General features: G+C 45.3%; 1 protein-coding gene across 2 annotated transcripts in view; it reads right to left on the bottom strand.

Annotated features, from left to right (window-relative positions):
- The window catches only part of acvr2ab (activin A receptor type 2Ab), a 29,215-nt gene extending 22,649 nt beyond the window's left edge, over positions 1-6,566 (bottom strand). For both annotated transcript variants that reach the window (XM_031851904.1, XM_031851903.1), the window contains exon 1: positions 5,675-6,566. In XM_031851904.1, the coding sequence (XP_031707764.1) occupies positions 5,675-5,729 (55 nt within the window). In that variant the 5' untranslated portion in view covers positions 5,730-6,566. The remainder of the gene's footprint in view (positions 1-5,674) is intronic.
- Between the last annotated feature and the right edge of the window lie 8,253 nt (positions 6,567-14,819).

The following is a 14,819-nucleotide window of genomic DNA, read 5'->3' on the forward strand; positions in this document are numbered from 1 at the left end:
TTTCACTGGCTGGTTTTAGGTTGAAACCACACGAGTCTATCTGGAGTTTTCCTGCAGGATGGGGGCAAACAGACAAGAGCGATCAAAAACCGGCCTCCTGATGGCACATCGACCGAAGCCAAAACAGAAACGCACCACACAACCTGCCTTGAGGGCTGTTTTTACACCATTTATAGCTGCTCCACTATCACAGGCATCCAGGACCAGGGGCAGCATGAGAGACCTCTGAGGCTACCACTATCTGTGAGCTTGTATAAGACGTTAGACATGCTGACGTATCCGAGTAATGGTTAGAGGAGGAGATGCGAGTACAGAGACGAGTTTTGTTCTTTGGATGAAATGATGTATTTAAGTGGAAAATGTGTCAACGCTGTATAATTGTGTTCTTGCTGTGCGTGAATGAATAGAGAGGTAAGAGTCGGTCATTTCAGAGTAGCCTGGTTCTCTCTGGAGTGCTACATTAACGCTTAATCAGATGGTGTCGTGACATGGCAGGGGTGGTGGGGTTGGCTTGGGTGAGCTGGTCACAAAGACTGCAGTCTTTCCATGGACGGGAGGAGGGACGGGGGACGGGCATTAAAAACCACAGCACTCAGCAACTGAATCCAATCCCTTTAATCCCCGCTGGTATGCCCGAGCAACAAACGCCCATTGGTCTCTGCCTCAATTAGTGCCGACGGGGCCGGTTGCCGGACAGGTCAGGAGAGCGCCCGAGTCCCTCACCGTGAATCCACGACTGTGCCGTTTGCACACACGCCCCCGCTCCCGCCCACTGCATTCCTTACATTCCTTACAGGACGAGGCAATTTAAAAAGCCCTCATTATCTCTCGCTGGGTACCGTAGAAGGATCTGCACAATCCTCCTTCAGCCCCCCCCTTACCCACAATCCCCTCTGTGCTTGTACTGTGTGGATTTATTTGAAGGGTGCGTTAAGTGCCACTTGGGCTTAAAGCTGAACGGTGCATTGAGTTTACAGTGATATTGTAATATCACAAAGCCTGCAGCTTTTTTTTCTAAAAAAAGCAATCAATAAGTGAAGAAAGGAGAAGAGGAGATTGGTCCTTTGTGAACACAGTCCAGTTCAGTCAAGAGATTTCCCATAATCCTCTCTCTGCTGTAAAGCTATTCAGTGTGCTTCAAGCACCCATCACAAAAAACATTCATATTGCAAATACCATTGGGGTCAGGGTAACCAAAGATATGACACCGGAGAGAAGGTCTCGAGACCTCAAGACACGTCGCCTGCCGTTCAATTACATCACCGTTTGCACTCGTCGGCTTCACATTCATACGAGACAAACCAATAAAACGCCGGGAGTCAATAAACCCCTCTTTCATCAGACGACCTCACCGACTCCGGCCTCGTCTTTATATTTAGTGTAAACTAATGACACACACTGGTCACGAGGCGCCGCACCGCCAAAATAAAACACCCACGCTTGTGTATTTTTAATTGGGATTATGTTACAGGTGCTAAAATGCAGAGAATAACACTAATATAGTTGGGTTTGTCAATCCCATTGATGACTCAGTGATTACCAAACACTGCCGGGATTTCAAAACTCTCTTTACCGTCAAAACTTGTCAACTATCCAGGAGTTTCAAGCCCGAACAAATCCCCTCTTCACCTCGGATAAAAAAACCACCACAAGCTATTCTATCATAGCAGACATCCCCCGATTTACGAGCTGGTTCTTCTTTCAATTATTGTAAAATGTGTTGATTACAGGACAGTAAATGTGGGACCAAAGACCTGCTGGTGGTTCAGTTCGTACGGCTGCTGCTCCATGCATCCTAAATGACATTTGAGGTTCATCAGATAGTAGCACAAAGCGACAGCGACAACAACGCCACAATATCAGGAGCAACCGGTGTTCCAGAGACACCATTACCCTTTAGTGGTGCTGGTGATAAGGGGTTAGAGCAACCTTCACGACAGTGAGGAATCTTGGCAAGAGACGGACGAGGACGAAGAGGAGGAGGAAGCGTAAAGCGGGCGAAGACCCTTGAGAGAGAGCCTGAAACAAGAGCATGATGAATGTACAGCTCGCAGTTTTTAAATCAAGGATCAAAGCCATCTGAGCAGCCAGGCTGTCTAGACTGGAACGCTCCCGAGCACATAAAGGCAACATCTGCAGGACGCATTAATTACAGTAAAGGACCGACACGTCGAGTGGTCTGGACTAAGATCAAATAGCCCTTTATATATGAATGCTTTTATCCAAAAAGCTATTAAAGTATATCAATATCTGGAGCTCAAGTTAATCACCAGATATCTCAAAGAATACCTGATGTTTTCTTCCAACCTTGGACTCACCGTCTTCCCCGTCGTTTGTTTTAATTCGACTCAGTAATGGCTACAGGGGCAATTCATCCACTTCTCATTATTCAGGCGCGCTCGGCCTGCATTTACATTTTTAGGCTTTTAGCTGATGCTCTTATCCGCCGTGACTTACAGGTGAGGTTTGAACTGCCGGCCTGCGAGTGACTGGAGCGGATGTCAAACACGTGACCCTTTGGTTCCCCACCCGTCTCCTCCGACCACACAATGAGTCACAAGTAAGGAGAACGTGTCCTGGTTTCCCTCTCACTACTGAACCTCTTCCACCGTATTGAACCGTGACACCCGGAGCACGTTAAAACAAATCGCTGCAGCTGAAGGAAATCCCCCTCAACAGCAATCACGGTGTTTTGATGATTCTTAATTGGAGTGAAAGTTCAGTCATCTGTGTGGTAAGTGTGTTTTAAGAGGCCGTAGGCCTGTGCAACCTGTTAAGACCTCACTGTAGCATTTTAACGGTTTAAAAGTCACGTGATTAGAGGTCCAGAAGCGTCGCCAACACGTAAGCAAACAGAGAAACAGTGACCGGAACTGAACTTTCCAAAGGTCGCTTGCACTGTTTAATTTGGTTTCATTAACGCCGGCCTCGTGCAAAATAACGGAGATTAACGTGACTGCGGTTGATCAAAATGTACAAGTTCAGCTCAACCTCTGTTTGCAGAGAAAGCGTTGGCTCACAGCACACTCCAAAGTCCTTTTTTCGGAGACTATTATTGACTTAAACCACCTTGTGCGTGTAAATAAACATGGACAACATCCATGTTGTAGCACTAAACACCTGGCCACGGTCTACATCTAGGAGGGTCATAACTCTCCTGTGCAGATCTCCGTGTTACCTCCATGAACTCGTGCAGCCTTTGTTTTTTACGACGGCGGAGCACGGGATGATACACGGCCCTGGAAGGACGCAGTCGGGCTAGTTGGTCCCGATGGGAAATCCAGGCTACATCTGGCCTTAACAAATACACCTGTGCTTTTGGAGCCTAATACATAATGCAAGAGAACATATTAGAAATAGATATGAGGGGGGGGTAGGCAGCGTCTGACCGCTCCAGGAAACACCCAAAACACTGCAGCAGGAGGGCGGGTAGTCGCAGTCCAACAGGGTTCAACGTACCGACACATTTCAAACCTTGTGTGCATTAAATAACCAGTTTACATGTAATTCAGCCCACATTTCCTACTGGTTTTACACAAAGTAGATCATCTTATAATTCATTGCATGCAGGAGGAAATGGTCTCTTTATGTTGTTTTTCTCAAGTCCAACGGGACCGAACAGAGTCAGGGGAAACTAAATCATCAGATGTGTTGTTCGTATCGATGTAACCGTACACTGGTGTGCAGGAGGATCAATGTCTGCGTGAAACTGCTGCAGTGGACACAAAGAGGAGGCCGAATGTGAAGACATCAGCCTCAGTGGTGGACGCATGCAGAAATGTAAACGGACTAACCCAATCACCGTGAAGACATGGTGCACAGTAAATATTCAGCTATTCACACGAGATCCAGGTTTCTCTTTCCAGCTCATGACACGGGTTCAACATCAAAATGTCTCTTTCCAGTTTTTAAACGCAGCCCGGAGGAACACAACTTACACAAGAAGCCCATTTACTATCCTGTCACACTGACAACCTTGAGCCGCCATGTGTTACAGCAGCATTTACACATGCCAGCACGGATCACAACACCGGGCAGCTGCTGGATGCAACCTTAAACCGGGTCACACTCTCCACATCGCGGCCTGTTTCTGTGCACGCAGACACTAAAATAATAGCATAAATATCCAGAAACCATGCAAGAGGGAATCCTGTAAACAATCTTATTTAATTTACTGAGATAGAAGACGATCTAAGACAAGAAACCTTCACATTTAAGAGGCTGAACGCAGCATTTGGCCTTCAAACAACAGTTAATTGATCACAACTGTGTGTTTAAGTTTCATATCGTTGTAAACTGAAGATGTGTCTTTAGGTCTTTGAATAAGATTCTCATCAAACAGAAGGACCGTTATCTGAGGTTTACTGGTGGCGCCTTGAACTGTGCCAACTCAACGTGGATTTCATAGAAGATTATGATTCCCATTCATTCAGCCACTTCACACGGTAATGAGCGAGCGGAGTAATCATCTGCTGCACGGTGCAATAAAGACACAGCACCTGGTTCACACGCTAACCAAACCCAACCATCACCGTACTTCAGCAGCCTTTTAATTCCCGCTCAAAGACACCCGAGGGCTCGCTGTAAAAAGGACAATTCCACTGCGACTTGCTTTGCCTTTGCTGCTTCTTAAGTCTTAACTGGAGCTGCTTTCATTTGGTACACCGGATGTGTTAAAGGCGAGGTCGACCAGTGCAATTTACTTCTAAGGAATTCAGTTGCACAAACGAGCAAATAATAGGCAATAAAAATCTAAATTCTGGTACACATATCTAGAGATGTATACCTCGAGGTTTCTTTTACATGTGAATATTTTAACTCGTACAATCTGTGTTTTTTTTTAGCTTCTGCCCAATAGTGGGAGTTTAACGCACAGGTTCACTACTCGTCACCTTTCAGTCATGTGATTGTGATTCAGGTATTGTGACACTTCTCAGTTTCCCGCTTGCATTTAGACTTTGCTGACCCAGAAGAGGAACCCTGCCCGGTCCTCCACGTCACCGCTCTGGTGTTATGTGAGGATACACCGGCTCATCTGGGGAGGGGGGGCGGGGGGCGCTCCAGCAACATCAAACCCAGGAATTTGTACAGTTAAACCCAAAACTTTTAACACAACAAGCATCAAACTCATGACGTGTTTTCCACAGTGATGCTCAGATTGCACTAGAAAGTGCCTACATGCACGAGAAGAAGTACTCGTGTGTCGTCCCTTTGCAGCTTATTATCACCTCACTGACCCCGCTGACATTCATTATGCAGCCACTCCTGGGAGATGAGGACACATGAAGAATGTTCTGCAGCATGACGCCTGGAAATTGCTCTGCTGCGAAGAGGTTTGACAAGTTCTAATAAACATCGTAATACCTGAATGTACCGTTAAAACACCATATTGTCTATGTTGTGATGATCCCCGGTTTGTACTGGTATGTCCCACAAGACGCCCCTCGAGGACCCCTTGTGGTCCCCCTGTTGGACCCCCCACTGGGATCTGCAACATGCCCATTGCATCTGCAACGTGGATGCAAAGGAAGGGCATTGACACTGAGGCAGTGGGATAAGGTTGCATTCTGCACGGATAACAAGAAGCAATGCGTTGCTCTGTGCTGAGGAAACAATCAGCATCACCATGCATAACCCCCCCACCACACACACACACACACACACACACACACACCTGAAGAGCACGAGATGAGGAAAACGGCGAAGGCCAGTTTGGTGGCGTCTCCCATTTTCCATCCGAATGTGATCCTCTGACTAAAAAGAGAATAAAAACAACAACAATCTCACATTCAAGAGTCAGATTAAATGTCTTGCTGCTCCAGAGAGCATTGTCTCTGCAAAAAGGACATCTTTAAAAAATCCAAAATATATCCAGGTGATGCGAGCCTTTAGTCCCCCCCACCCAAAAGAAAACACAGAAGGGAGGAAGAGGAGGAGGTGAAGAAGAGGGAGAGGATGGTTGGAGGTATTTCCAGGTTTACAGGCGAGCAGTGGAGGGCGACTTGTTGGTCATGGAGCCGCGGCCGTCATGTACTTGCCATGTCTGCAGCATTGTTACAGTTCACCTGTTATTGTCAGAGCAGCGAAGCGGAGAGCCGAGCCACAGCCGCGCAGGGCTAACATCCATCGGACTGGAAATCAAGCGCACTCCGCTCTCCAAAAAAACTTCTCCGTCGCATCGCTTTTTAAAAAAAGCGTCGAAATGGGTTTTTAAAAAAAATGTTGCATTTCAGATGTCATGCAAAAAAAAAAGGTTGTTCAAAGCGTGTTTTTGTTGTTATAATCCGTGTGGAAGCCTCGGTCCGGCGGCCACAACCGGGAGCTCCGTCCGCTCCAACGGTTACGCGTTCGCCCTCTCCAAAGTGGGCCAAACAACCTTCTCCCCCACCGTAGAAATCACTTGGAAGGAACAAGTGGAAACGCTATCATATGTTAGCAATAACCCGTAAGGCTGCCGTTAATCCGTGGAGCTAATGCGGCCATCGAGTTTTAGGACGAGCTGCTTTTCCTCCACAAGTCCGTCTCCTCCTCGCCTCCTCTGGTCGGGACAATTTCAAGATGGCGTCACTGCCCCCCACGTCAAGTTAGCCAGAGTCACATACGAAGCTTCCGGGGATAAACTTCAAAATAAAATGTCGACGGGAATGTACGACGGGTCATAGACTGATTTATTTATATAAGAACAACAATAAGACAAATAAGTGAATGTCCAATACAAGGCAAGGCTTATATATATATATATATATATATATATATACTGTATATTATAGTTTACAATAGGACCTTGAAAGCACATTTTGGGGGCTCCTGATAGTATGAAATTGGCTATAACAAGTGATAGGAATCGAATTGTTTACATTCAACTATGGATTTTGAATTTATTAGGCTAGGTTTAACCACCCCAATTCAAATATATAGTTTGTGTCGAGCATATTTAATGTTTCCTTTTTCTTTACCTTTATTTTGAAACCATAATCATTAATTTCCGGCATCAGCCTGACACACTTTATACAACTTGATGAAACAGCTTGACGAGCTGGGGATTGTTGATATTTGGGAGGGCTGCTCGTTTTGTACTCCGGCGTGTGCTGTTGCAAGAAAAGAGGGGCGGTCGAGAGGCAGTCATCTTTTCAAAATAAGCAAAACACAAAAACAATGTAAACCATGTGGGCTACTGTTATCACAAGTATTTGCAAATACAATTCTATTGCAGGCTACAACCGGCGTGTGTGTGTGTACATATATCATGTATTATTAAGCATCTTTTTCTGTCCAAAATATAGAGCAAACTTAAATAAAGCTATAGATCCTAAACACCACCCATATCCACTTATTATGATGTTTCATGAGTTTTTTTAGACCATAAAATATATACCTTTAATCAACAGCATGTTCCTAATATGCAGCCTGCCACTCTATGTAGGTCAACACATATTGCACCTACATATAGCCTCATGCTGCAGTATGTGCTACTATACGGACAAATATCAGGTTTCAACATGGGTTGGGTGCTCAGTAATAAATGCTGAGAATACCATGAAGTACAGATATAGGCTTGGCCTACTCCCAAATCTGCGTGACACTAATCTCTCTAATAGCCTGGAGCAGATCTCCAACCATAAGCGCTGCTGAACGATTAGGAGGTCAAAGGTCTCCGGGGATTTCTCTGCCAAGCTGGAAGCTGAGTCACCTGTTCTATATTGGCGTGTTGGCTTTTATCTGCAGCACAACACACGGACCTGTACATGGCTTAATGGTCCGAGTTTGAGGCACTAACACCGGCCGGGCGAGGAGTTCAGTTCCTGTGGACGTTATTCCCCTGGCAGCGTTTCTGAACTTTCATCACAAATGAACTCTCTCTCTCTCTGGAAAAATGCATGTAGTGCTCGTCTCTGTCCAGGAAACGTGGGGGATGTTTGTCATTTCACTGAAAAATAATAGAACATGCATCCAAAAACATCTGCTAATACATCAGGACACTGTATGTTTAGATTATGCTTCATTGTTATATTTATTTGTCCTGCGTCACAAACTATTAACTCATTCTACTACATGAGTTTAGGTTGAACCCTACAGGAACTTTTGCATGTAGATTTTTCCAAACTTAAATAAAGAAGAACAGTCTTCTGTCTGTTAATCCGTCTCTGGAATCTGCAGCATGTATGCTCTGTGTCAGCGCGTAAGGATGACACTGTAGTAATCATCCAACCTAAATAAAACATGAGCTTAATTCCAGGACCATCTTATAGCACGGCACGCCGTTAGCTAAGTCCACACGCTTCTCTCCTCCTCTGGTCTCGCTGAGAGCCTCCATGATGGGTTCGCGTGTCGTCATTCAGCCCTTCGTCTCTTTGTGAGCTCGCTTCAAGGTGACTGAAACCGCACCAGCTGCAGAGATGCTGGTGAATTATAGAAGGAGATTTTTCTCAACTGTATGTTGAAATCTTATTCAACACGTCTTTGTATGGCTGGTCGTGAGAAGCTTTCCACTTATAAAATGGAATGAAACACCGAGTTCAAGAAAGAGTCAAGCTTACTCTAGTTGACCCCCAAACATAAGTAACATGTCATGTTTTTCTCTCGTGTTGCATAAATGGAGCAGCCTAAAACTGCATTTTGTTGTGCAGCCCTGTGTTGCAGAATGACAACAGATGAACCTTGAACCTATATGCACTGCAACTGTCTCATGCACATGCATGTTCATGTCAGTCTGTTTTTGGCTGTGTGTAGGGAAAGAGAGCTAAAAGAATAACGATTCCAACAGCATTGCTCTTTCAAGATAAACCAAAGATAATCCAAAACTGCGTGATCTGACATTCACACCCTCTCCACGCCGTGATTGGCCAGCTGTGCGGAGGTGAGAAAGGAGCCGCGCTTTGAAGTTCTCGCTCGAGCTCCTTTTTTTTTTCATTCTTGGCACAACTATTTCTGTCACTTTTAGTGCGAACGCGCTGCGAACGCCTCTCAGAAGAGACAACCAGCTTTGATTCAGATCAGGTATAAACCCTTTTGACAACACATCGTATGAAACACTTCTTTTCTATCATTTCTCTTCAAGAAGTCCTTAACAAAGCGAGCTGTGTAAAATGTAAACAGACATTAGTAAGCCATGACAAAGAGATGACTTGCATCACGCTCATGTGGAAAAAAGTGGGGTTGTGTGGTGCGTCTGTCTGTCTTCCTTTGAGTGGGGAAGACCTACAGTTCTGGCCCTGGAGATTTACCGTCCAGCTAATCCCATTACTCAACTATCAGATGCCAAATCCCCTCTAATGGCATTACACGTGCCAGAATTACGTATGATGATGCTTGCTAATGAGAGCTCAGCAGATATACCTTACTGGAACCAGTGGCCCTTGCGTTCAGAGTAGCCCCATGGCTCTGCGGCTTAATGGACTCAGTATTGAGTGTCGAGGGAAGTCAAATTTATCGACAAAGTGCTTTTAACAAAAAGCAGGTTGCTTGCAAAGTGCATTGCAGAGCAACAAAGGATGTAAATACATCTAAAACTGCGGCGTCTAAACGTTTACAGTTGAGGGTAGAGATGGTGTGTGTGTTCGTAACGCGTGGGTGTGTGACAAAGAGAGCGGCCGGACAACGCCATGGACAAGTGGACGCTTTGAGATGCAAGCATGAATGATGCATGGAAGGATGGAGTTTCCCATACAAACCTCAAATCAGGCTGTCGCGTCCTCTGCTGCTGCAGCATTCGGAAAGGTCATTTTCAAAAGGTGATATGTCCACTAAAAGATAAACGTCATTAGTTAGTGTTGGCTTTGGTGCTGCGGTATGTAAAAAAACACACAAAAAATCGTATTCGTCCACTCCTCTGGTTTCACCAGAACCTGCAGGGATTATTTGCTCCCATTTAGTATCAAGACCATGAAGGTCCAACAGTGATTTTGGGTGATGAGGTGGCTCTGTGCAGGCCAGTCAACACCTTCCCTAAGAGGTGAAATCCTTTCTTTATGGACCTGGCTTTGTTCACAGGAGCACAGACACGTTGAAACAGGAAAAGGCCTTCAGCAAACTGTTGACACAAAGCTGGAAGCCTATTGGACAGAGGTCTGTACATGCTTTTGGCCATCGTCTGCTTCCCATGCACTCTCTTTATGATAACCTGAAGTAGGGCACCAAACTTCCCTTTATGGATATATTCTTCCAGTTTCTGTCGTGATACTAAACGCACTTAGCCGCTGAGATTAACGAGCTGTTTTGCGAGCACAGATACTGGAGAGAAAATATGCAGCCGAGTACGAGAGCAAAAATAGAATCAAAGTCACTTGAAAGAGACAGAACATTTCCTACAGTGTGCATTCAACCAGGCAGCGGTCCAATATTGAACCAGCAGCCTCCTTCTGATCCAAATCAGTTTAAATCCTTTCTGAGATTCTTCAGCATCACTTTAAAACAGCAGAGAGCAGTTCTCCATAACTGTGCTGCACTAAGAGGGAGCGTCACACTGGAAGCCCCCTTTGTCTAATTCAAAACAATAGTATCAGCAGGTAGTTCAGTGGCCCGGCAGCGCTGCTGGTGTCGGTCTATCTATGCAGAGCCTCTCTTTTTGCTCTTAAAGCGCCCAGGAAAATGATTTATACGCCTGCTTTGGGCTTGTCGCGATGCCACTCAGAGCAATTTATCTTGTCTTGGCTCTCGGTCTCTGCAGCAGGAGCCAGCCAACCTCCCCCTCCCTCCTTTCCTGTTGTTTCAGCATGAATGATCTTTTCCATTGACAGCTTTGTTCATCCCCGCAGGCAGATCTGCACCTGTAACCAAAGCCCGGTGGATACCGGCCTAATTACCGTTCTCATCTGGCACCCAGCTGCCTCGCTCGTCCTCGCACGAACCCATGCAGCAAACTGCAGAAGAGGAGGCATTAGCGAGTTAAAAATGAGCCTTCGTCCCCATAGCCGTTAAACCACGTATCTCCAAAGTAGCACATGTGAAGCTGAGAGGAAAGTGTTTTTAAGCTTTCAAGGTTTCACGCTCAGGAGGGGACATGGAAGGAAGGAGGAAAGAACCCGCTAACTCTACAGTTACATCGTCAGTCGTTGATGACAGTTCACGCTTATGTCATAGAGGCAGGTATCACTGTCCTCTTAATCCCCCGTGGTCCGCAACAGCTACTGTTTTTACACCGAGACATGCAAGAGCTGTCAGCGGCCGAGCCTCGGAACATCAGGCCCACTGGAGGCTGGAATGAGCTGCCTGTGCTTGAAAGGTTGACGGGTTCAACCTGAAAAAAAAGGAAAACCAGACGGAAAAGAGACGGCACTGGTTGAATACCAGTGTGAGGCATGTGGGGGTTGAACATGCAACCTTCGCTGCTATAAAACTCAAATAAAGAGTATATTTCCTGTATAGGAGAGAGGTTTTCTATCATGGATGAACGGATTGAACCGTACCACATGATGACGCACGCTGCAGAGAGGCACTTTGTGTAGAATAAACTCTACGAAGGACACATCAAAGGCTTTTCATTCACTTTGTTTAGAGCTCAATGCCCATATATGTACTCAAATACAGGCAGCATTTATATCTAAAACTTAACCTTCGCCAGGCTGTAAGAAGAGTGCTGTACATCTCCGTTCTTGTCCTCCTATCCCACTAATCAGTGGTTTGCGTTCAGGTATGCAGATGTTCCTCCTGGATTTTGTTTCTGTGAAGTTATTTCAAGTCACCAAGGAGCAGGTGGCTCACGTCTGAGCTCTGATCAGGCGTTCAGAAAATGGAGTTTGATGTATTAAGGATGAGTTTCGGATCAGTAGCAGCAGAGCACTGTTGAGCTCAACCACCTCTCCTGAAATATGAGTTGGGGGTGACGTGGCGCTGACAGCTCTAAATTTAATGTACAGCGGCCCATAAATACGCATCGGCGTGACCAGGCTTGTTTGAAAATAACACCGCGTTAGAGCTGAGGCGGCCCATGCTCCGAGCATGACGTGAGTCTTATGCAATCGCACAATGAGGCCGTGATATTTATGGAATGTAACTCAATACACCAAACCCTTTATAGACAAGCTGTTGCCAACTTTTAGGGAGGCAACTGGCAGCTGTCCATCTCCAAAACAAGACACGTCCAAGCTTCTCTGAGGGTGAAATCCCAACTTTAAACAGATTTAAGCGGAAGTTAATGGAATCCACAAACATACACTTTATGATTTTGAAAAGGTCTGTATTATATTTGACTGAATTACATTAAAGCAGGCTGAGTTTTAATGAAGTCACATGATTAAGAGCATGAAGTGACACAACACTCACCAGCTGTTGTCATTTTCTTCCTTGTCAAAATTCTTTCCTTCCTTCTTTAATTCTCTCAAACTCAACTTTTGAATCTCGATGACTCCGCAGCATTAGATCACTCCTGTTTTATTATTAACCCTTTTTCTCACCAGTCATTTTCACTTCCAGCAGAGGAATCGGGTGTAACATTACAGGTGGCTCTCTGCCAGCTGTTGTTGCAACGCCAGTGTGTTATTATGAGCCACACTTGTGTTTGACATATCCCCTTGTTATGGGCAACACTGTGTGGGGGGGGGAGGGGGGAACGCCCCCTATCGTGCCAGTGAATGCAGCATTAGGTGTTGGTGAACACACGGCTCAAGCCTGGCTCCTCCCCCAAACAATCCCCCAATTAGCCACATCCACATTTTGCATCATGGTGACCCTTGTTTTCCCTTTGTAGGCGTACCTGTTGCTGTTTTGCTCCTTATATGTTTTAAATTATACTGTTAAACCTACTGCTTTAGTTTTTGTTCCTCTTGTTGCACCCTTGGTCACTCCTCAGTGTAGTCTGTCTCCACCTGTGGCCTCAGCTTATTTCCCCCAGTATTGCTTGGTTTATGTTGGACGTTTATAGGATTAAACGTTGTATTATGGTTTTAGAGTTTGTATTAAGGTCGTTTATTCTCATTATTGGTTTCAGTATTTTTGGTCATTAATATCTTTTCCTTCACAGCAGCTTCCGTCCCCGTCTGTTTGATTATTTCTTTGTTCATTTTACAAAACCTGTCTCAGGCTTGTGTCAGTAACGAATCTGTTATAAGTTTCCAAAACAATATCTAAGTTTCTTGAGACTTTCCTGGGGTGTAAATCCCCAGATGGCGCTGTCAGTTTTCTCTCATTCTCCCCTTAACCGCAGACCTCAACTGCATTTAAGGGAAAGAAAGTGTCATGTTGGGTTTCCTCTCAGAAATCGACATGTTTAAAGCGATGGTTTGTACTTGATTCTCATTGTTTTAGACACGGGTGAGAGCTGTATATTGTAGAAGGTAACTCTAAACTGATTGTATTTTATGGTCACAGTGGCAGAGCATCATGCTATCTTGTGAAGTATTTCCTGTTGTGAGGATGTAGAAGTGAGACATATCACAGAAAGCTCTTAGAGCAGCACATTAGTGTCCTCATACTGTGTGTGTGTTGTGTTGCGTTGCAGGGAGTTGGTCGTCAGCCTGGACTTCAAATCTTGTCGTGAGAAACGCATGTTACGACTAAAAGGGGATAAATTGCTGCTTCTTGTTTGTCTCCAATCAGACGGTGCGAAGGTCTAGTCAAAGTGTCGTCACTGGCTTAATCCCTGCTGTGTGTGTGTGTGTGTGTGTGTGTGTGTGATAATAGGTCTGGCCTTTCTGAACAGTGTGACAACACTCAACAGCTGTATGAGGCTCTGCCAAGGATCTCACTCTTTCTTTCCTGGCAGTGATGAAATGTAAACTTTGTCTGCTTTTTCTTTGCTCACTTTCTTCTTTTCTGTCTCCCTCCCTCTCTCCACTCTGTTGCCTGCCTCACTCTTTCTCTTCCTCATTCTTTCTCTCCCTAGATAAAACATTGCTGTTATCGTGCAGCAGATGGCCGCGCTCTGCCACCCCCACTCCCACAATGCACCGGGGCTCCGTGTGGGAGTTGAACACAGGAGATAACATGGCCTCTGTATACACATACACATAACCTGTACTACTATATACGGCTACATTTACATACCCCTCCTTGGTGTGGTAGATCGTAAGAAAAACATCGACTCCACACTGAACTACATTTTGTTTTTGAGTCCAAAGTTGAATTTGTTTTATTAAAAAGACATGCTTGCCCCGGAGCAGTCGATTAAACATGATGTGGGGCACAGCTGCATCATCTGTCCATTGTCACGCCTCTTTAATACATTGCTGGTGAAAAGACTAAAGCAAAGGATACACCAGTGTATCCTCCCTTGTAGCCTTTCCGGCAAGCCTTACTTCTTGAGATGCGTTTCAGGAATTAGGACGCCAAGATGGAGCATGGAGATAGATTTCCGGGGGACAAGCTAGAGGAGGGAGGAGATAAGGAGGCACAACATCCAGCTTCCTACTTAGATTTCTAAAGCGCCTGATTGGAGTTTGTGATTTGTGTTTAAGTGAACAGCCACCGTGTCGCTCGTCGTTGGGTTTGGCCTAACAGATGTGTTGAGGCTCTTGTTAACGAGCTGCAGACCGGGCCAGATATGAATTACTGCCTCCTGTTTAACCCCTCCAACCTGGTTTCATGTTTGCCCTTTCCCTTTTGCGAGCTGGCTCGTAACTTAATCCTCTTGTGACGCCTGAGATTTTGACCCTTAGTGACAGAAAATGCAAGGAAAAAACATTCAAACATTCTGTTGATTGAGCTTCTAAAGTACGAGGACATCGCTTCTTTGTCACTGTAAACTGAATAGCTTTTTTTGCCTTGGACTGTAGGACCTTTTTGACTTTAAAGTGCTTCATGTACTTTGTGAGTCTGCAGCTTCTCACTTGACTGCACCTCGATAAGATTTGTTTTTGTCCTGGATAGAGCAGCTTTACCTTGTT

The sequence above is a fragment of the Anarrhichthys ocellatus genome, unplaced genomic scaffold (assembly GCF_004355925.1).
Source record: "Anarrhichthys ocellatus isolate YVR2014 unplaced genomic scaffold, GSC_Weel_1.0 scaffold12, whole genome shotgun sequence".
NCBI classification, from domain to species: Eukaryota; Metazoa; Chordata; class Actinopteri; order Perciformes; family Anarhichadidae; genus Anarrhichthys; species Anarrhichthys ocellatus.